Source organism: Carassius gibelio, chromosome B7 (assembly GCF_023724105.1).
Source record: "Carassius gibelio isolate Cgi1373 ecotype wild population from Czech Republic chromosome B7, carGib1.2-hapl.c, whole genome shotgun sequence".
In the NCBI taxonomy this organism is placed as follows: domain Eukaryota; kingdom Metazoa; phylum Chordata; class Actinopteri; order Cypriniformes; family Cyprinidae; genus Carassius; species Carassius gibelio.
In genome coordinates, this window is record NC_068402.1 from 8,225,235 (window position 1) to 8,250,446 (window position 25,212).

A 25,212-nucleotide genomic window follows, 5' to 3' on the forward strand; every position below is an offset into this window, starting at 1 on the left:
ATCAGAGGGTGTTGGTTCACTTGGCGAGTGGGTGTTAACAGACAACGACAAAATCAAGGTCACAGTAGCATGAGTATGATAGAGGCTAGAGGTAAGAAATAGTGACAAAAAGTATACAACATGTGACTTATAGATCATCTCTGACAGATGGTAAAGGTGTACAACAATAAAAAATAGCAACTATTCCAGTCTATACTTAAGAAAAAAAAAAGGCTCCTGCATATCTTATGCAATTCCCAAAAGACTGATGTCTTTGAGAACACATTCAGTGCATGAAATTTAAGAGGAAACCCAGCACCATTGTACCTCAAGGACTAATCATTTAGCGCTCACCAACAAAAGCAACTTTCTATAAATGAATCCGAGATGGACAAATGAGTCAAACCGGGCTGTGTGCAATGACTCTCCGTCATTGTGTTGGCACCCAGGTAGGTTCATTATTCACACACCTCATCACTACTGAACACCAGACAATGGAGTGCTTTTCCCATCTCGAGGGAAGTCGCTCTGCTCCTGGAGGCCATTCGCACTGATGGAGCGTGGCGCTGCAGCCATGTTACAAGATGGACTTTTTAACCCCCTCTAGAAAGTGAGTAATGGGCCATACGGGTCCAGTCCGTGATTTCCATTACGGGGGTTTCTAGCCCTTAGCAGTCCTCTGGCATTAAAATTGCAGGGTTTGTGTTTCACGCCCCATCAGAACTCAACATCTGGACCAGAAAAGCAGTTAAGCAACAAATACTGAGGCTGTAGTGAATGTACGCAGATGTCAGGTTGCTCAACTTTAAACGCTCGTATTTCAAACCTGTGACAAGAGAAACCAAAAGAGTTTTATTTGGTGTTCTTAAGAGGAACGTGCACAGGGGAGGAAACTGAGGAGTTTTGACATACAGGCTTCACAAGAACAGTATGTGAGGGTGCAAATGGAAAGATTCACAATAACGTTCAGAGGAGACAAGTCAAACATTGGAACATAAACCAGCAAGGTTTCCAGAAACAGTTGGGAAAAGAGAAATAACTATTTTTGGACAAACCGAAAACGGCTGCCCTCAATTCTTCAGAAGACAAGAAAAAAACTAGAAAGGAGAGCGTGGTTTAGAATGATGGGTGAACTAACTAACAAAGATGAATGACTTGAAAATTGAGTTTGCTGGTCCTAGTGCTTCTTTACGTTTGCAAAAGGGATTGGGGTCTTTAGGTCTAAGGACAATCAGAGAAACTTAAAAATTGAGGGCAATAACAAATGTCCAAAGTCATGCAGTGACCTTTTAGCTGAAGCTGAAAAAGGTATGCCACAAAAAAAAAAAAAAAAAAAAAAAAAAAAAAAAAAGTAATTTACCCCCCCCCCCCCCCCCCCCCAAAAAAGTGTCATAAATCAGCACAATGCAAATAGCTTGCTTTAACAAACTTCACTTGCTTCAAGGCATTTTGTATGAACATGGCACAAATTAGGAGCTGAAACTCCCACAAGATCACTGAAGGATGTGTTTAACCTTCATAAACTGTTGATCATCAACCTCAGGAAGTCAAACTAAATATTTTTGTAGTGCTGTCAAAAGATTAATCGCGATTAATTGCATCCAAAACAAACGCTTTTGTTTACATAATACATGTATGTGTACTGTGCATGTTTTGTATGTTAATATAAATGCACATATACACAGTAAATATTTTGGAAACATTTACATGCATATCCATTTATTTATATATATTAATCGCAATTAATCTTTTGACAGCACAAATTATTTGCACTCCTTTTTTATTAAATTTTTTTACATACAGTCTAAAATGACATTTACTTTTTAACCACGAACACTGAACATCAAATTTAAACAGATAAACTTAAACTATAAAATGAGTACTAGTAGAATTAAAAAAATATCACAGAGCGATGGTACCAAATGTTGACTCGAAAAAGGTAACTATGAAATCTTAAAATTTCTCAAATAAACTGAGATAAAGGTATTGGATTATTATACAGATCTCATGCTCCACATTCTGTAACTTTCTATGATCACAGTTATTTTTGTGTCAAAAGTGCCTTGAAAGCAGCTATTTTAGTGTAAAATTTCTGTACTTTCTCTGAGACCTATTCAGATCTCAATGGCTTCAGTATTTTGGCCTTTTACTTCATTTAGTCAAGGATTTGTCAACATAACCTTTGAGTTTGTTAAGGGGAAAAATATCTGGAAAGGGCTGTTCTGAGGCGGATCCAGATTCTACATTTCACACATACCTGAGGTTCTGTGTGCAGACGAATGTGTGTTCCTCTGTGCTCTGATAAAGACCTCTTCACCACTCTGCGGTGCCTGAAGTGATAATAATCTCCAAAAACCTGAGGGGAAAAAACACAAGGCTACATTTAGCTCACCACATCCTACAGATTTCATTAAGAGAGGGGGCTGGCAAGTAAAATATTTCAGCTCGTGCATGTGTGTGCATATATTAAACACACATGCACATACTCAGGCAATTTTTGTATTACAATTTAGAAGCTAAAACATCTTAAAAATCTAATTGGAAATAAAAGCATGTTCCTCACTAAAACCAGTAGAAAGCACGTCCATATAACCAGTAATTTACAGTTACATTTACCTACGTATATTTAAAATGTATGCATTTTAAACAAAAAAAAACTAAACTTTAATAAATTACTTAAAACAAACAGTTTGAACTGATTTATGGAAATGAAATGAATTGAACTTAAAACTGAACTGGACTATCACAACGTTTAATTCAAAGACTCTGTTCGCTTGTTCACAAGTCTAATTGTGTAACACAAAATTTAAATGAAAGCAAATGAGACACTGGAGATCACTGGTACAAAGCCCAGCCGTTGAGCAATGCATGATCTTAATGATCCATATGGAAGAAATATTGACAACAAGAGAAACACAGACAACTGTGCATGTCCAACAGCCTCAAGTACAAGTAGCCCTGACCGAGTCAATCCCCTGTCAGCCGACTGCACAATCACACATGACAAGATCATCCAGAGCACTGCTGCAGATCGATTTCTCTCTCCGTTTGATGAAAGCTAAATGTCTGGAGTGAGCCAGAGTTCATGTGGTCATGCTATAGATTCAGACTATAGAAAGCCAAAGACGGCAAACATTAAAACAGCTGTAGGGCAAGACATCTGCTCATTTGCAAGACCAGAAACATTGATTTTGCCAACAGGTTTACGGAAACCTTTACCAATAAAATAAAAATCAGACCAACCCAAAGGTGAACTACATTTTTAAACGATAAATGGAAAGGTACAGAACATATTTTTCACAAAGCTCACTGCAACAAAGCCATTCTTTAGTCAAAGGGCGGTAACATGTAATAGGAACCCCTGTCAGGAAAGATCGAGAACAAGGGCTCTACATTTATTCTTCCATGACGTCCTCAGCACACAGGCTGGATTACAGCATGTTGATGCAAACATCTCCACCCAAACAAAGCCGGCGAGGCAATAAGCCCTTGACAAAGTGAATTTGACAACTTGCGACCCAGTAAATATCACGATAATCAGAGAACGCATCAAACACTGAAGGTTACAAATAAAAACCTTTAAAAAAGCCTAAAGCCGAAGAGATGACAGACTGAAAGAAGAGATGAAACCGCAAGCGAGAGGCTGGCACGTTTGGCGGTTAACGAGAGAACAATTATGACAGAAAATAACACAAGAATCGATCGCGAGGAGAGATAGCGAAAGAGGGAGGGGTAATAAGCACATTCAGAGCCCGGAGAGCTTTGTTGGTCACAAAAGGAAATAGACTGAGGATGGGTATGGGTGTATTGTGTAAGATAAGAGAGTCCTAAAAAGATGAGCATCAATCTCAGACGGGCCTGAATCCAGCGTCTCCAGGGCACAGGGGAGCGCAGATGGAGATATGCTTGCCTTGTCATATCAGACCACCATCAGACAACCATCTCAACTGCCTGGAAACATGCGAGAGGAAAGGCACGCGGAGGAGAAAAAAATCCTTATATCTACACTAAAACTTACAATCCACATCTGAAAATGATATCAGTGTTGGCTTCTGCAAGATCTGTTCCTTATGTCTGGAAGCAACCTATTCTTCAGACCAGACTACACCAGAATAAATATTTGTAATTATTAACTTTCATTACCAAAAACGCAATAGTTTGTCATGCCCCACAGTTTGCATGCAACTCTTTTAAAAGGCACGATTAGGTTTCTTAAGAAACGTAACACAAATTAGCTACAGATTGGTGTCCTAATACCTTTAAAGCATTGGAGCTGCATGTTTTTATAGTGAGCATGAACACAAATTATTGAAATAAATTATTCCGACATGAAAATCAGCAAGTTCTTCGCTATCTCTCCTCGCGAATCAGCAAGTTCTGAACTCATCAAGCATCTGCTACCAAAGTTATACTAAGAAAAAAATGCTAAAAAAATAAATAAAATACAAAATAAAAAGAAATCATAGAAAGTTATTCCATTTTCATTAAACCAACTTAAAACCAAAAATAACTAAAAGAAAGCTTTATTTAAGAGAAATCTATTTAAAACCTTTAACTTATAACATTTAATCCAGGATTTATTTTTAATAAAGTAAAATACAATCAGATTTACTTAAATAATTATTGACTTCAAGGATTTAATTCATGTTTAATTGTCATTGTTTTAAAAAAAAAAAATTAAAATTAAACCGCAAGATAAAATAAGAAAAAAGTCAAGTTAAAGAAAAACAAAACATGGGAAAGATAAAAAATAGAACACAATTAAATAAGAATTAATTAATTGTTAAATTAAATAAAAAAGTATGAGTGAAAATAAGAATAAAATTAAATTAAAGCTTTATTCAGACATGTCCCTTTTTTCAGGACTTCTTATGAGAAACAGGAAATAATTCTTGCAACTATGACCAAAGAATGTTTTAAGATATTTACCTGAGCATTAGCCAAGACATTGATTGTAAGGCTAGCATCCAATAACCACATAATAATGGCATTACTTGACATAAGAATCTGACCTCAGTGTCTGACCCATCACTTAAGGGTCAGATTAGATGACAGTGCTCTAATTCATGTGGGAAACTACTGGTCAGTGCTTTTATCTCAAATTAGTCTCCGCCACATATGCTATCTTCTCTTTAAATGGAAGCAAACACACGCTCAGCAGTTAACACTTTAACTAGTAGGTAGAATAATAAAATGGAAACAGTAAATCGTAGATAAGCCAGAGCTGATGGAAACACACATGTTAACTGTGGGAAATCTGCTAGCTCTGGGCTGGCTAAAATTGTGATCATTTCAATAGCAATTACAAATCAAGGGAACAATCCATCTGACTCATTAAACAAATGGAGCAATTAGTCTCTGCAACTGGAATCAGTCTCTATAGATGTGCATCGATGTCATGCATCAGTCCAATTTTCCTGTAAGACATTAAAATAATCATCCAGGCCAATTCACCAGCCCATATCTGGATATTTTTCTGTCTACTTCCAAAATCTACCAATAGCATTGACAAAGGATGAGAAGAAAATGCTAAAAAATGAAACAATATTAATATAAGAAAAGTGTTTCTGAAGGTTTTATGAAGGTAAATTGACGAAGCAAATAGAAATGAAACACAAATCTCAAGTAAATGCATCTTGATTTAAGGATGTGTGTATATTTGTATTGTAAAACAAGACCAAAATACTGAGGAAGATATTCATTTGCAGTGCATACAACATTTAAGGACATACATTTATGATTTAAGGACTTTTTAAAGCCTTAATTTGTGGAAAGGCAAATTATGACTTTTTAAGACTCTGAAATATCATACTGTAATATATTCTAGTGACACAGCAACTGTTTGACATTATAAAAACGATCATAAACGCTTTAGAAAGTGTAACTCATGGTAGACTAGGTTTTAAAGTACAAATCAAGCACCACTTATATAAAGCTGTAAAGAATGAAACGGTTAAAGCATTTCTTGACAAGAGCTGCTCCTGCATTTCTATGAGAATCAGCACTGAAAGGGAGTGCTGTGAAAACACAGTTTAATAGCAGAATTTATCTTGTAATGAGCCTGACCTTAAGATACGCCAACAACCACTTACAAACTAAACAAGGACGAGGGCAAGTGTGAGAGAGCATGATTATGGAGAAGTCTAAAAGGAGATGTTTCATACCAGTGACATCAACAAAAAAATGTTAAACCCCATTTACAGCTTTTGGTTAGAAAAAGTACTTGTCCGTGTTTATATAAAGTCTTAAGAAACAGCCACACCCCACGTCAGCAGTGTTCTCTGGAGCTGAAGCCGTGGCCAGAAACCACGCTGGAAAACAACAGATAGACTAACTAGCAGCTTCCCTTAATAGCAGAAGGCCAAATATGCAGAGAAAAATTGTGGAAAGCAGCAATGGTAAACCAAAGCATTTAACGAGGGTTGTGCCAATATTATTTTAAATAAGTGCATTTATGATTGATTGATTGACTGATTGATCAAGTCTGTACGATTTTTAAAATGCCTCATAAAAAAAAAAAAAAAAAAAAAAAGTTAAATCAATCAAATAAAAACTGAAATCTACAGATGCATGGATTGCAATTTGTTTTTGTCCGATTCCAATTTTTTTTTTGTATGTGGAAGATTTTTATTAATCAAAATATTAATTATTCAAGTATAATCGATGTGACTATAACAATATATGTATTAGATTATTCTACTATTATAATCATGTGTATTTGCCTGCACATATAGAAATCTGGATGAGAATGGAATGTGCAGACATGTGGTGAAGCACAGGATGAGGACATAAAATTAAGACCTCATGACTGCATCGTTGTCTCAAAACAAATATGTATTGTATGAAATGTATTGAATTTAGGCACACCTTCGGAAAGCACTGCATAAAAAAATAGTAGTCATAATATATTGTTCTGCCGAGCTTTCTTATTTTTATTATCTCTGAATAATGAAATTACATTTTTGGCATCAAAACCCCAAGACAACAAAAATCGATACATAATATTTACATAATAAAAATTACTAAACAGATGTTCTCACACTTAAAAGAACCCTCAAAATAAAGTGCACTGAGGTTAGAAAATAGGTAGGAATTACAATTAACTGAAAAGGACTTTCTGTGTAAACAGACATTTATTTCTTAAATTGTAATTTTTTCACTTACCTTATTAAATCTTTCACATCATCAAATTCTTACATGGTTTCAATTAATTCCGTTAGAATAATATGAAACTATAGAGCTGTTACTATTAAAATGAAATCAGTATTAACAAACTCCATCTTTCTACTGCATGAAACACAGAAGCTGCTTCTGAAATGGCATTAGATGTATTTACACAGACTGTTCGATATAGCTGAGGTCCAATAAACACATTTATTACAGCAACATTCCAAATGCATAAAGAATTTTACAAGATTATAATTGAATAAATAAATATAAATATGAGAAATATTTTTAAACCTTCAAATAAGAAATGTTGGGGGGAAATGCAATGATGGTTTTAAATATAAAACCAAACCAGTAGGTGGAAGCAAATGACTGTTTGATTGAGTCATTACAGAATCCTAACAGATTCGTTTAAACGGCTGATTCATTCAAAAACTAGGCAAGTGACTACTGTCTTTATGAATGACTACTGTCACTGAATCATCGACTCACCTCATTTGTTCAAAAACATGGATCCATTCAGTAACGGATCACCACTGTGTTGCTCGGAGACAAAACAGTTAATTTTGTGTCTAAAATGTAAGTCACTTGATTACTAGTTCAATAAACAAGAAGTTATAATGTTACATTGTAGTCATGTTGAAACACATGTTGAACACACAAATGTAAACTAAGGTGTATGCTTGTAGAGTAATTAACAACAGCTTCGAACTTGGCTCGACCAATCAGAATCAAGGACCGGAACTATCCATTGTATAATATAATTTTTTTGGTAACTATTTCACGGTTACACGTATAAGTTGCTTATTAGCATGCATATTACTAGAATATTAGCCATGTATTAGCGCTAATAAAGCACTATAAATATGTATTCAAGTGTTACCTATTCTAAAGGGTTACCATTTTTTCTATTATAATTATTTTTACTGTAGTTTTTGATCAGTCTGCCCATGACTAATAAAAGTTTTTTTTACCCTATAGATTGAGTATCTTTGAGTGTTTTCTAATACATACATACATACATACATATTTTATATATATATATATATATATATATATATATATATATATATATATATATATATATATATATATATATATATATATATATATATATATATATATATTCATACATACACACATACATATACACAAACACCAAATCTATCTTCAAAACACCTATATAATTGTAGTCTCATCTTATCTTCGATACTACCACACTTTCTTTTCCATATCTGCCATTTCTCCTGTTTCTTTATAGGTCTTCATTTCTTATACATCACTCATAATGTTCTCTTTTCTACTTTCTCTAACTTATTTCAAGTCATTTCGGCTCTGTCTATTCTCAGCCGGGGATTGATGAATCACCACAGCCATCAATCAACATTGCAGACCGTTCTCTGAGTCCACCAACCTTCCAAACACATTTAGAGGAAATTAGACCGCACAAATAGTCCAATAGTCCCAACAGATCCCAGCCCAGGTGTAAGTGAACATGGTACATTAAGAACGTGCTTCTACACTCCAGGTGCACCAAGCATGAGTCGAGCCACGAAGCGTGATACTCCACTGAAGAGCATCTCCACACATTGTCGTAAGATTATTATCATTATTCTTTCTGCTGAGGTCATCCACAAGTTTTATTCAGATTTATGAAGACAGCCAAAAGACGAGGTTCCAGCTGCACGGTACCTTCCCTAAAGACGGACCAAGTAGAAAACGTTCACGGCTGCCAAAAGAAAAAATTATAATGTCTAAACCGTTTAGGGGAAGATCTGGGTTGCCTCTTGCCTGGGTGTTGAGCGGAGTCTATGGAGTGCACTGGTGCAAAAAAAGGCTAGTAAAGTACAACTTTATGGAAATGGGTCCATGATCTGATTTGAACGTTGTTTCCACAGTGGATATTTTAAAACTACTAGGCAATTTAGAAGAACTTAAGGTTCTAAAAGTTCTATAAGAGGTGAAGCGAAGGATGAATATTTTGGAAAACATCTCTGCGAGACTCATCACAATCAATTAAACCTGATCAATGGATATGGCTCCACTAAAAGAAAGACATTTCAGCTTTTGGAAACCAATCTGTGCATGCAGGATTTCACATTAGTAGCAGGTTAATCAATAATGCCAGAAAAACAAACTCAAGCTTTCCAAGCATAACAGGTCTCCTTCAGCTCATGCATTATTAAAGAGAGATTTTGGGGGGAAATTTCCTGTTGTGGGGTGGGGGGGGGGCGCATCATTGACAGAAGATGTGGAGCCGGAAAAAAATAAATATTCATACCTGGCAACCCATGGTTACTATAGAAAGAGCCCATGGTAGGCAATAAATTTGACATCTTAAGTTTAGTAACTGCAAAAACAGACAGACCAATAACCTTTCCAGAGAAATAATATCCAAGTTACACCGACAAGTGAGTTGACATCACATTTTCCATGCTTTAGCAACTGCTTTCATGCCTACTGTGGCACAATATTCAAGATGAGCTAAACTGAATACATTTAATGATGTTCAAATAAATTGCATGGCATTTCCATTGTGAAATACACTCCGACAATAAATAACTGTGTTAAGATTGTGACAATGCATTGCAACATATGGAACAACAAATTAGCATGTACAGCAAAGAATTTCCCTGCGTTTAACAATGAGATGCTCTGCGGTAGCTAAAGTGCTAACCACAATGCTGCTGATGAAGTTTTGCACAGAAAGGAAAAAAACTTTTACATGTGTAAAGGATGAGTACTGAAAAGGTTTAATGTCAAAACCGGCCTCATTACAGAACCACATAATGACGCCACTGAAGACGTCAAAGCTACAGTATCCAACCACTTTACGTCATTGAACTTGGAGTAAATCCATTTCAATTTCTCCTAAATCTTACCTTTGTATAGAGTATGTTCTTTTAGATACTGTTTATTCTTTATTTATTACTTACATTTTGAGTTTGGGTTGACTTCGGTCTAAGACCAAAACAACAGTATATGAAGTCTAACTGAGAAGAGAGACCTTGATGAAAACGAGATGAAGCTGTGCATTAGGGCAAAACAGGGTCCTTGTATCTACAAATTAAAACCATAAACTGTGCTCCTTACTAAACAGAAAAAGATCCAGATAAAATACATTTCATGTTCTGGGACCTTCAAGGAATAGTTCCCCCAGAAATAAAAGCTGTGTGATGATTCACTCACCCTCATGTAGTTTCAAACCCATATGACGTGTCCTTAAGTGGAACACCAAAAGCAATAACTTGACACTTTTTTACTTTAGAGACAGAGCAAGATTTTGCTCAAGTTTATCCAGGCAAGTGAAAGCGAAAGGGGACTGGGGCTGTCAATCAACAAAACAACAGAAAAAATTGTGTAATAAGTGTAATAAGTGTAATAAGCATAGCTCACACAGTGTGTGCATAATATTCTAAGCTTTCTAAAGCCGTGGTTTTGTGATTAATAGACCTGAATTTAACATGTTGTTGTTGTTATTTAAATATATTACTTTATATTTATAAGTTACTTTATCTTCCCTCCTAAAGCTTGAAGGAGGAAGATTCATGACTTTTTTTTTTTATTTAGTTCAAAATGATGATCTAAATGACTAGTTCACATATTCAAACTGATCTGATTCTCGATTTCAAGTCAATGAAAGATTGAGAGGCTGCAATAATCAATAAATAATTAAAAGTTTTGCCTATTCCTCACAAAGTTGCAACTGTATGGCTTCAGAATGCTTGGAATCCAGTCAAACAAAGTCATATATTATCTTATTCTTACAAAGACGTAAGTTGTTGGCAGCCCCTGTCTTCATTTACTGATATTACAAGAATAGACAATATTCTTCAAAATTCACCCCTTTGTTTCTGAAAAGAAACAAACAACAAATATGGGTTTGAACAAAACATGCTAGAGTCTAAATTTTGGTGTGAACTAATCCATAAAATGTCACTAAAATGTTGAGTGTGTTGTGTTTAACACATTTAAATCTCCAGATAAAAGACTACACCCAAAACAGGAAGTAGCAGGTCTCAGTTGTGGTCTCTGAAAAGTTCCAGCTGAACAGCCAAGAACAGCAAAGCACATATTTATATTTGAAGAAAAGCAAATCCTCACAGATTTGCATGCATCACCTGCAATATTAAGAAGGCATTTCAAAAACCTTTTCAAATAATGAGAAAGATGGCAAAAAAAAATGAAACCTTGACGCTTTCAATCCTGATTGAGGTACTGAAGCTCCCTTTTATGAAATGTTAAGAAAACAATAATGGCTTTTCATTAAAATCCCATTAGGCAAACAAGGCTGCTGTTCTTTTTTCTTATGAGACGCCAACAATATTAAGCCACTAAAAATTCCCTTATTAAAGTGCCACAAGTAAAATATAATTTGGAAAGCATTGTTGTCAAGAATTTGCTTAGACTGATTATTAAATAAAAACACATTAAACACCATAGAAAGCCCACCTTCAAGTCTCCATGATATTCTGGTCTCTAGACGATTCAGTTAAAACCTATAACACTTTTTTTTTTTTTGCCTGTTTTACTGTTGGCCATCATGAAAATCATGTGACCAATCAGTAGACAGAAAAGCAATATCACACCTTTCCTTAACAATCTGGGCAATATTAACTTAAACTTATTTGAAATGGAAGTGGCCATATATTGCCATTCATAAAAATTTATGCACAGACATTTCCACTTCATGCCACATCACAAGACAAACCACTTCTAAGATAGCGTCTTTAAAAATAAACGGTGTATGTATGTAACTTCTGAGGCATTAAAAATGTTTGGCCCCTATAAACGGAGCCTCCATTTTAGGTTTGGTCAATAGAGTCTCACATAACGCTTCCTCACGTCAGTCAGCGAGACTTTTAATGGAGTGCCGTTAAAAACGCCCATGCATGGAAACTCTAGGGGAACTGGGATGCTATCTGTGAGGCCATGGGCAATATTAATCTTGGTAAGAACACTGTAGGTTCCTGTGAGGGTGACAGAATGGAGTGGCAAAGTCAGAAACTAAATTGTTTTTCAAAGCTCCAGATAAGCACCTTTTCCGAAAGTTACTACGGTCGATGGAAAAACACAAATGGAGCGCGCAGGAGCAGTGGAAAGTTAATCTTTATTTTCAGAGCCAGAGAAGCTGGTGCAGATGGATCACGGGCCGCACCATTAACCAGCGCCGTGTGTCAGCAAGTCAACAAGCTGCAGTACGGGCCCGCTGACCTCCAGGCTTAAACACTGTAGGGGGAAAAAACTGTTCACCAGAGCGGCACCACCCTACTCCGGTGGAGAAGAGAGTTTAACGTCTTTCTGAAAGAGCAGCGAATCAAACATACTCTTGCACTTTGTAAGTTCCTTTAATTTCCACGCTCAGAAGAACCAATGCGGCATCTCAGTACCATTACAGTCTCGCAAACAGCATTCAATTAGCTTATCTAGACCTACCAAAATGCAAAAGCATTATCTGAGGTTTTGAAGGGTCTTTATAAATTGCAGTCTGCTGCATATCATATATAAGGAAATGCACACATGGTTGTCATTTGCGTCGGAGGAGGCCGAAAAAATGTCTGGACTTTCAAAGAGATTTAAGCATAAGCCCTGAACATAAAATCAAAGCAAGAAGCAAGACCAGGTTCCGCAAGCAAAGTCATACATTTAACACATCGTCTCATTAGAACCAGCTTGACTTGCCCTGTAATACAAATTATCTTTTGTCTCCCAAAATCAAAACATTAGATTGTCAAACGGTGATTAAAAGAATGTCGAAAGCAATTGCACTTGTGGAAAACAAAAGAAGCATGATATCCTCCATGATATCCATGATATCCTTTTTTTTTTAAAGAGGACCATGTTGCCCAAGAGACTTCTCAGTTGATATATCTGGAATGGGACTGTGTGAAGGGCCGGGTCAAAGGTGAATTAATTTGCACAGAAATAAAGATTTGCTTTTCCCTTCAGGGCTCCGGCCCAATTACAGGAAGACGGGAGAATATGATTGCTCAGGTGTTCAAAGGGGGAACACATCATTTAATCTCAGATGTCTATGGGCGAGTCACATCAAAAGACATGTGAAAGAGTAGCCTGAAATAAACGCAAAGTCCATTTAGAGACTGTACTTAAGTTATGAAGACGTTCCATCACAGTTAAATTACAAACAGTTACATAACTGCAAGTAGTAATAAACCACTAAATTAACACTTTAATGACGTTATCCATACTCAGATGGAGGGTGAAAAAAAAATACTTGTGTATTTTTTAAATTTTTAAGACATGTTATATACACCAGTCAAAAGTTTGGAGTCGGTAAGATAAATGGTTTTAAAAAGAACTCTCTTATTCTCATCAATGCTATTTAATCAAAAATAGAGTAAAAACTGTAAAATTGTGGAATATTATTACAATTTCAAATAACAGTTTTATATTTAAATATATTTTAGATTAGTTTTTTTTTTCTATCTCTTTGAAGCAAAGCTTAATTTTCAGCAGCCATTAATCTAGTCTTTAATGTCACCTGATGCTTCATAAAAATAAAAAAAACCAAGACATATTCCATTCATTTATGAATGTTAAACTATTGTGCAGCTTAATAGTTTTGTGGAAACCACAATATGCATATGCATTCTTATATGAACAGATTTCTTTGAAATAGAAAACATTTTTGACATTATAAATGTATGTAATGTCACTTTTAATAAATATGGTGGTACCCTTTGCTGAAGCATTATTTTCCAGAAATGCTTTTAAGAAACCAAATTGTAGTGTTTGTAAAAGAAATGCAATTCTGTCCGATATCGCAGAGAATGCAATCCCAGAATGCATTGCGACTTCGCTACAACAATACTGACATGGGTTTTCTTTATTAGAAGTGCTCTGCAAAGATGCATTTGAGACTTATGAAGAACTTTTTAAAGCAGTCACACCAATTCAGTTTGGATGCTGCCTTGGAAGGTGACCTACTGTATGTAGAAAGCACACTGGAGTTTGGAACAGGGCTTACTTGTATATCTATGACTGTGGCAGCTTTGGAAAGACTTGAAGAAAAGACAGATTTCCCATTGTAAAAACACATTACTGTATCCTCTGAGCCATGAGCCAGCTGAAAGATCCTGGGATCAATATACTCCCTACAAAAGACTAGACTTTGTATATGCCTATAAATGTCAGGGGATTTCTTTATGGATCTCAAAATCAGTAATTGATTTAGGACGCCGTAGTGACATCTAAAGCTTCCATACCCACATCCAAACGAGACACGGGACAGATGATACTGCATGGCTGGAGAACATTAATGCAATGCAGTTCTACTGAAGAAACATGAAAGGGAGGAAAAAAGGCAAAGCTATGGTTGAAGTATGATAACTTGTGCTTTGGGATGGCTGGGTACCTATAAATGATCCATAGGAAATCACTGGCATGGAACAATATAATAGCCCCAGTTTCCAAAATTTAGATTTTATCGTTTTTCTGATTCAGTCAGTCACAGTTTGGTCATACCATGTTATTATAATTATATAACGGTCAGAATGCCTGTAAAGTGAAACTAGTAAACTGAAAAATACAAGCTAATGAATGGCCAATATTAAAAATATTCTTTAAATTTAGATTTTCTAAAAACGCTAAAAACTAAATTAATTTGTCAACATTATGCTCCTTAAATCAGATCTTATCTTATCTTATCTTATCTAAGACCTAGCAATGTCAATAGATTCTGATCTGTGTGGTTATTCTATTTATTTAATGTTATGTTTATTTGTGTATTTGATTTAACACATTCAACTATTTTAAACACTTTCTTTATTACAAAAATATACACGTGTACTTATATTTTTTATTTTATTGATAAATGTGTATAAATATTATATATACATACTTGTACATACACACAGACACACACATAAATACAAAACATCATACAATAGTTAACAGGATACATAAAAGATATGTGTCACAAAACATATCATTAGGAACAATAAATATCATAAAGAGCAGAACTTCCTTCAACCAAAAAGGCCAGTGAAGCCTTTTATGGAGGAACAAGATATACCCAAACACACAACTATTCCATACTGTGTAGGCCTTGTTTTGACATGTCAGTCATCACTTGGTTTTTCAGCACACAGGGAGGAGAATGACAAAGGGGAAAAACCCACTGGAGTATGTGACGTTAAACCACAACAGACTCGCGTCTCCAATGGCCAGACCGTCAGATGTTAGGACCACTCGCTGAATAAGAAGTCTCTCTCACGCACTTGATTATGTATGCTCATACCACAATATGACTCAAAAAACTAAAAGGAGTGAGTAAGAGAAGACATACACACCTACTCCAGATGGCACACAATAAAGTTCCAGCATGCAGTTCCCATGGAGCCTGGTATAGTGTTATTAAAATCGATTTAACATTACATTTGCTCACTCAGTGTCAGAGCTTTAGAGTTTTATTAGAAAACAATGAAGAGGTGAGCTGCAACAGCACAAACCTGGTGATTTGTTACAATAGAAAAACTAGCAGGTGCTGCTTCACCTGGATGAAAATCATGTTCTATTGAACGATGAAGAGCTGGGAGCTTGTGATGGGGCACGCCTGAAGCTAATCGTTCCTCGCTGCCATAAATCCAGCAATGTGCCTCTATCCTCATGCAAGTCCAGGTACAGCATAATACAGTCGGGTCACTATCAAGTCATTGACCATCAGTGCCCTTTTGTTCTCACACTGCTTGGATTATTTAAGAAGTTCTCTCCCTGTTTTCAACAGGTTGGGGGTGCACAATATAGGGAACATTAATCGCTACTTTAATTTTGGATGTTTCTGTCTAATTTTGATTTCAAATGACTTTTGATTAATGTAAATTGATAACAAGATTATGGCAAATATGTTTTCACCCCAGTAACTGTAATCCATAAAACTATGAATAACTAAATGTTGTGATGGCTAAATTAACTCTAATACTGAAAAATTAAATAATAAAAAAGTTCTACTTTAGTTTTCAGTGTATTTAATTGTTATTCTTCTCGTATACTTGTATAATACTAGTCATTCATCCATAATCAGCCATAATTAGAAAAAAAATTAAAGGTAATGGTCTGTATTTATAGTTCTCCAATTTAATTATCATTATTTTACTTTTGATTGAATGCTTTATCACAATAAATTCCTTTAAATTGTTTAGAAAAACCCAAATAATATTCCACAACAACCTCTACCGAGAACATAAATTTCACTGCTTAAGACTTACGATCAGCCAACAAAAAAATATTTCAATCAATCAGCTCCTTCTGGAAGTGACTGATTGTGAATCTCATTGATCTGAGCTTATGCAGCTCAATCTTTGAGTTAACATTGCAAATATTATCAAGAAATAATCCTTTTTCACCACAGAATTGAGGTGCATGAGCTCAGAACAGTAAGGCCCCACAATCAATCAATTCCAAAAAATAAATACAAATAAACTTTGCCATTTGAATGTAAACAAGATGACAAAAAGACTGAATCCAAGATTTGGTGATGATGTAGCATTAAGAGAGATTTACAAGCAATTTCTAGAAGGACAGCAATTTTGATCTCACCAACCGCTATAAGAATAACATTTCATTTAAAGAAGTGAAGTTTGAAGCGAGGATGTTAACAACAAATTGCACCATAAGATTCGATAAAGTCACATCATGAAACACTTGGCAAAACAACTGACATGGACATTTAGCATAAATCAAACCTCCTCTGACCTTGGGAACATAACCTGGCTACTAGCCAATGAACATCTCGCCTCAAAGTGGAACACATGCTCTTGATTCCAGCAATGCCATTCCACACCTCAAGCAGAACTACTCGGAGACGAACGTGTCAGCATTTCAGAAACACCACAGCCATCTATGAGGCTGAAGGTAAATCGAATAAGAAAAGCATCAAATAATATAAAAAGATCAAATGATATAAAAACAAATGGGTTATTATACAACTGCCAAACTGTGACAAGATGATGAGGTAAGTTTGAGAAGATCATACAGGTTCAATTACTTGCCAATGTGGAAGGAAAAAACGACTTGACATTGAAGTGTCAATTCTCATGAGAAATTACTGATGGAAAAAAAGCTTTAAAAAGACTGCAAATTGGGTCAGACCAATTTTGAGGTCTGTCAAAAGAGTTCTCCGTTGTGAATAAGTATAAGAGTTCACTGGATAATTAAAAAAGCTGGGGGAAAAGGGATTTAGAGACGAGGAAAATATCGTGCAACAGTGATTTACAACATTTAATGGTGTCGCTGGACAATGCAAAATGTTCTGGCATTGACAAAATGTTTAATAAATAACAACATTACAAAAAAGAAAACAATTACATCTGAGTAAAATAGTACTGTGATGTGATGATAACTGTAATGCTTAAGTATGTCACATATCGTGAAGTAAAAAAAAACTAAAAAAAACTTAAGACACTAATCTACTTGAAGATGAGACAACTTTAAGAAAGTTTGTCCTGTACAACTGGGGTGGTTCAAAGCAAAGCCATCCATTATTATAAAACATAAGAACGTTTAGCAAAGTTCATAATGTTCTTATGTTTTATAATAATGGGTGGCTTTGCTTTGAACCACCCAAGTGGTACAGGACAAACTTTCCTAAACGTTCACCAATATTAACTTAAGAAATTATTTCGGTCGGTAAGGTATTTTAATTTGGAAAAAGTTTTTTTTATGTGGAAAAGGCTGCATTTTATGATCAAACACAGTAATATTGTGATGATTAAATAATATTAAAAAGGATTACAATAATTGTTTTCGCTTTTCATATTTTTTCAATGTATTGTAAGATCCAAAGCTGAATTTTCACATCATTACTGCATTCTTGATCCTACACATGATCCTACAGAAATCATTCTAATATGGTGAAAAATTTATTCTACCTCTATGATAAACAAAGTTCAAAAGAACTTATTTGAAACACCAATCTTTTGAAAGTTTAATGCATCCTTGCTAACAAAAATGCATTCCTTTTGAACACTAGTATAGGCTAAATGAAATGAATAAATAAACAATAGTAGAAGCCATCGATGGCAGAAAAACAACACAATTAAGTAAATTACAGTAACAACTAAATCACGCATATCTGTTTGATTGTGACATCACACAAAAGTTATGGGAAGTATTTAGTCAGTGGAAGTATCGCAAACATCCCTAATTTCCTTCACATTCTTTATCCTTATTGACATCAGTTTTCTTTGGAAACGACTTCTTGCGATTTTCTAAACTGCAATGCCTCATTTACACAATCTAGTAATCCAACCATTTCCTCTCCAGACAGCTAAGTAACTTTTCTCAATCCCCAATAATTTCCCAATTAAGTCATTTTTTTTCTGAGGAGGATTCCTCCTTCACACAGTAGCTTCTGCACATTTTGCGGTGTACTGTTTGAGTCATTAAAGCAGCTTTGCAAATGTGTGACAAAGATCTGACTAAACAATGGAAACACTAAAAGCAAACGGCCCCATCCATCATCACAACAGACTATAAATAGCAGTGTATTGCTCAGATCTTCATCTGAACGTTTCTAATAAGCATGCACAGTGATTTCTACCATATCAGCAATATAAAAATATCCGCAGGCAGTAAAAATAAGCACAGCCTTGAGTCGTCCCAGGTGCATGTATGATCCTGTACTGTTCTGTGATTAGGCTGCGCCGTGCCGCTCCGTTCAGTTCAGTTCAGTTCTAACACAGAACATTCCATTCCCTCCCTGGAGACCACTTCCACTCCAAACTTTTGTAGCTGCTCGGGAAGGTCAGACGGTCACCATGGCGACAGTTCTGAGGTCGCAGGTCAACAGGGCTGCACTGCTGACTGGTGATGAGAGATGACAGCATGAGAGGCCACGGGGAGCGCTTTGAAGTTCATAAAAACGAGTCACATGGACTCCATTATGATCCCTGTATGAGCAACTAATATCAAGTTGCGGGATCTAATAAATAAACATCATGGAGCTGCTTTAAGCACCGCCGTCAGGATTGCATGAGATAAATGGGCTCCAGTTAAATATTAGACAGCATACTAAACAGTTCACCACCCAGCTCCATTAAGCATCTCACACCGGGTATTTGCCTGACATTGTGCTCCGATGGTTCACAAACATCCAAGTGTTTCCTCAAACAAAACACTGCTCTTAAAAAGTGCAAAACAGTGCGGTTCCCACTGCAGTGCAGCTTTTGTTGAATACAACGCTACTAAAGAGATCGGCTGTATTGTGTGGACAAAAACCTACTAGTTGCAGAATCTCCCAGACGAAACATAGCTCAGCTATTTCCACACGGTTGTAATTGCACGCCGCGTGGTTTGGTGCCGTGGACCAAAGCTGCGGAGGATCCAAAAGAATACGGTTGGCCGTGATCCCGACGAGTCAACAAGATGTGTACGCGAGTGAATCTGGCCTGCTGCGGCTCTCCAATTATAACCTGCCCAAGTTTCCTGTCCAAGACGCTGCGGTCAAGCATTCCCTGGCAAACTTACCCTTGAGCTATACGCTGCTCTGAATACATTTTACTGAATCTGAAATTAATCTTCTTCCAGATGGAGCAGTGGCAGAGGTGAATGTTTTTAAATAGTTAGCAATCCTTTTAAATTACCAAGAACATAAACTAATTTTTTTTTTTTTTTTTTTTTGGCCAGACAGTGAGAGAAAGGGCATCTTCATTTAAGATTCAACTCAAGCAGTCAGTTGGATTTTCTTTAGAGTCACATGAACCAAACTAAAAATTTAAAAGGATGGTGCACCCTCCACACGTACCTCAAGTTGTTTCATTCCTGCACAAACACAATAGTAGATATTTAAAGAGGTCATTGGATGCAAACTTACTTTTACATGTTGTTTGAACATAAATGTGTGTTGGCTGTGCTTGTACACATCCACCCAATAATGATAGAAATCCAACCAGTTTTTTAATCCTTATATATATATATATAAATATCCCCTTTCTCAAATCTCAGATTATTGGCTGTGTGACATCACACAGACCCAAGCCCTCCCACACAATTGTTGATTGACACTGACATAGATGCCGATATTTATCGTGCATGCCTACAAAATATCTTCTTTTGTGTTCCACATAAGACAGAATGTCAAACAGGTTTAGAATGACATGAGGATAAATTACAGATTTTTTTTTTTTCTGAATGGTGATACATAGTTGTGACAGTGCTTACAATTCAGCTGGCTTATTATTCATCAGGTACTGAAGCTTTAACCTTATTTCAAGGTTATTTAAGTCCCTGAGAAACTAACTCAGAAAAACAGCATAGGCTTGAATAGGGATGGACTTAAATATCCTCCTTATTTTACACATTTGAAAATGAAATGGTTTAGAAGTATCAGAGTTGGGACACCAGCAGTGCTCAAAATTTCAGAGAGGACTAGGGGTGTTCAGATTGGAAATAGCTAGAGATGGGATACAAATGATGAAATAGAACACGAGGGTCTCAAAACATAGTATTCAAATAACTATTAAGCACTAAATAAATTATTTTTAACCTGAAACAGTGATGCACATTGCACAAGACACTAAAAACAAGAAAGGCAAACATGGTCATTTTGAAATCCAGTGTGAGCATAAGGTAAGATGATTGATTTGACAATCAGAAAATGGGTAGATCCGCCATACGGCGACAAGGACTCGCAGTCCAGGAACAGGCCATGTCACCATCGCTGGTGTCATCACAATGAGACTAGCATTATCAGAGGTTTTTGAAGAGACAAGTAGATAAATGTCCTTCAGGTGGCCGGTGCGTGTTGCATGACTCCATACTGTGTTGTTAATCGATGCTTTCTGTTGATCATTCTTGCTTTACAGAAAGACTAATACAGCTTGAGAGCAAGCCTCAGACCCAGCCTTGTCTTTGAAAACAAACAGTGGGTAGCAATTTGTTCCAAGCACAATATCAGCACCCTGGACGCAAATAGAAATCTCCAAGGAGGAATTCAAAACTCCAAAACCGAGGAGTGGCAAGCCAAGCCAAAGCTGCTGGAATCATTTTCCCCAACTTGGAGTTAGAAACAGCCAACATATAGAGAGAGAGAGATAGAGATTACAAGGACAGACATTAATAGCCAACTTCTGAGAATATGCACCCCATTCAGGAAAGAATTACACTCAGGTGTCCATAACGCTAACGGTCAAGCTCCACAGTGTTATCAAATGGCTGATGTGATATCTAAATAATATATGCAATACAAATTAAAAAAAAGAAAATAATTATATAAAATTATGAAAACAACTACAATACAAAATGTTGTCATTATTACACATAATGGTCCTAAATTGGTAATAAGATTAAGATCATCATTAAAATCATATTTGCTTGATAAGATTTCTCTTTAGTTTCCTCACAACCCAACTTTAACTTTGTTTAACTTTTAAGTTGTATACCGGTTTGAAATAAAATTGAATTTTGTATCAAGAAGCCAATTATAATCTCAAATCAAAAGGAAAATTGACCAAGAGAAACAATTCTTTCTTAATTAGCTGGACCATACAACGAATTACAACTCAATATCAAAAACCGAATGGATGGCGAAATGAATCCCCAAATGAATTAAGATGAAGGAACACCTTATTGTGGATATCGAACCACTTAAACATACTGTCTATGTAAAATTACTGTCTATCCTTTTCATTAGTAAACAACTTTAAAATAACAAAATAAGTGCTTTTTGCTTTTCTGCCACCTCACCGGTGGGCTCACTGAATGCAAGAGCACTGCGGACTGTCAATATTCAATTACTATTAATAGGATTCATTACTTCCATATCTGCTGCAGGCATCCAAAGACAGTGAATACCCAGGAACTCATCCTCCCATCCACCGGAGTTTGTTATCTTCTCTGGTCAGTCTCCCTCCATTAGAATAACAGATGAGTGTTTGCATTTCAGACTGCTCTCCACTACAAAACAAATTAAAGCCCACACTCAAAAAGACAATGCGCTTTTATAGACATCATTATTTTAGCAGACCAAACACATTTTGTTTTTGCAGCCCTTACTTAGTATTGTCACTCCCCAGCTAATGCAAACAAAAATTGGCTATTAATTCAAGTGCACTGGCAAAAATCCAGACTATCTCAGAGTGGGCAATGTGGTGCAGCACAGTACATTCGTTTCAATTTGTTTCATGTGCTTACAAAACCATTACAACCAAAATAAATAAAAAAACTTGCCAATCTTTATCAGTTTAACCAGTGGCATTGATTTCAAGGTAATTACGAGTAGTTACTTAACTGGAACCACTGAATAGGACATATCTCAGTAAATAGTAACTGCATTCACTGATGAAGAATAAAGAAACCTGAAAACTGAAAGTACTGTAGTTAAGTGATGGTGCAGTTGTGCTCATTTACGCTACCATCAGTTCCAAGGTTTACATAAAGTCATGCCAATGGATATTACTCTTTTTTTATTATTATTTAAATGAAATCTGTGAATACTAAAGTAAGTGTTTTAATTAAGAAACTGAACTTGTGTTATAGATACAGTACAAGCAATAGGCCAATAATTTTAACTAATAATTTTAAAAATTATTTAAAAACTGGTGCACTTATACAGAACATTTGCTTCTGAATAATACTGCATTCTCAATGAGCTCATGGAGCACACTAGTATTTTATAAGAAGGCTCATGACTATTTATTAAGTATCATTACTATTCATGTGGATATGAAAATCATCTGGAAGAACTTTGAGATTGCAAAAGAGCAGCAGGGCATTTTGAAGTTTCTGCTTTCAAAAACAGCAATACTGGAGATTATTTAAAAAATGAAGAAAAAAAAAGAAAATGCAAATAAAAGCTTAAAATGTTTTTTCTTGTTAAATGAGTTCTTAATTATTCCAAACTTAAAAGTAAAAAGCATTAACGCAGTCATGATTCATAAAGTTTACCTCTTTAGTTAACCGATATATAACATTAGCATATGACCTTAAAACAGAAGGAATACAAATCAAAAACATACAAGCAATGTGTAATAACGAATTTTGGGTACGCATTATGTGTGCTTGTAAATGCTAATTCTTGTTAATTGAGTTTGTTCCGCAGAGGTCACCTGTTCTTCTGGGACCTCTCTTCAAAAGCAATCTCATACGAACAGGTCTTTAAGCAATGCCCAATGTCAGTGGGCTAATTTGCATTGCAAATGCACATTTGCTGTAATTTCAGCAAACCAAACCTACAGTTCTGAAACCAAGCAGGATTGATTTATGATACGAGAACATCCAAATTTGACGGCAGCACTTTATTTCAAATTAAATGTTAAGGTATCAGCCCGGTAAGGTATAAGGAGAGTCACTTGAGGAACAGACCATGCACAAACACTTGCGGGTTTTGCAAACCACACAAGTATCAATTAAAATAGTTATGACATCTAATCTCCTGATAAATGCAGACCATCTCACATTCTACTGGATATTCTCCCAGTGTGACTACCAACTAGATGGCCCTCAGCAACACTAAACTGCTTTTATAGCAAGAGACTTAATTATGAAATCATAACCCCTTAAAAGCCACAAAAGTACAAAACAAACACATGGGCTTGCAGATGCTCGCACCTGAATGTCTTTAAAGTGGAATTAACAGAGCAAATGTTAGGAAATACTGCGATGTACCAAACCCTAGTTCCTTGTCGATAGCAATTGGATAGCATCACACAAGTTAATCTAAACGCACTGCATCTTGCTAAGCTATTTGCAATATTCTAATAGCAGAAAACTTTGCATTGCAATTCTCTTTTAAACAATTCTGAGCTTTTTTTTTTTTTTGCATATTCACAGCCGTAAATACACAAACATACACTCTCAACCCATCAAAAAAGTATACAATCTTGCATAAGGTTTCATGGTTGAAGCAAAACACAAGGGCAAATCATCCTCCACGACAAACTGCTTTTGTTACTCTTTTGTAAGTCGCTTCGGATGAAAGCATCTGCTAAATGTATAAATGCAAACGAAAATCACAGGTTTCATTGTACAGGATATGCATTTTAACAATATATGTTTTCACAAACCAGTATTTCACAAAGGGATCATATATGCAGTTTATCATCCAGTTTAAATTTGATACACAATTGTTTTGATTTATTATCCATTTTAAATTATTTCATAAAGTATTTAAAAGCAATTTAATTAAACGCACAAATTAAAGTTAATAATCAATAATAGAAATGTAGATTAATAATTGTTTTAGAATCAGAGTGTGTGATTTTCTGAATCATATTGTGAGGTGCCTAAATATTATACTTTCTAGTACTGTCATCTCTATGAAGGATGCACATGATGCTGCCTTAGATTAGATCTGTCTTCATGTTGTTAACTCGAGTGAGGGAACTATTCAGTTGGCTGTAGAGACCTTTAAGCGAAAAACATTTTTAGATAAACATCCATTCCCCAAACACTAGGCCTATCTACTCCTAGCTATTGCTTAATTCTTCAGACAATAAATAATAATTAATAAAGAATAATCAGTCTTAAAAAAAAAACATTTACATTGTTTTTTGAGTCTCTCCCAAGGACTTGTTCATTTTAAGCAATTCCTTTCCATTCGCAGACGATTTATCTCAGTGACAGGCCAAGGGGCATGGAGTGCACGCAAGCTTGGCCTTGACAAATTAAGCCAAGGCCTTGGTGAAAAAAGGGAAAAAATGCAGACAATCTAATGAAATCTCACTCCATCCGACCACGTCGAACTATGCCATGGCTTAATTAAATTGTTTGTAGAGAAACGGAGCTGGAGTGGGCGGCGGGTGACGGTGCTTGACGAAAAGGACATTAAGCTCACACCTTAAACACATCTGGCTTTGGTTACAGGCTCAGCTTCAGGTTCAGACTCCATTTCATGAGTCTCTTTCACTTCACTCAACTTGGATTTTCTGGGAAATCCAGACAGCTGCTCAAGCTGCAACAAAGCAAAAGGACAATGAATTCTGCTACCATGAGGGTGTTGGCACTGGTTTCAGGCTAGCAACAAAGGTTTATTATAACAGGGCTGTAATTTCTCTGAAACTGAAGGAGATGTTTTGTGTGGAGGTGTCGAGGAGTGGTTAAAGACCAGAC

The 25,212-nt window shown here is 35.8% G+C and overlaps 1 protein-coding gene across 2 annotated transcripts in view; it reads right to left on the reverse strand.

The window, feature by feature from the left end:
* LOC127961282 (furin-1) overlaps positions 1 to 25,212 on the reverse strand; it is an 85,693-nt gene that overhangs the window by 42,911 nt on the left and 17,570 nt on the right. For both annotated transcript variants that reach the window (XM_052560326.1, XM_052560327.1), the window contains exon 3: positions 2,237 to 2,335. In XM_052560326.1, the coding sequence (XP_052416286.1) occupies positions 2,237 to 2,335 (99 nt within the window). The remainder of the gene's footprint in view (positions 1 to 2,236; positions 2,336 to 25,212) is intronic.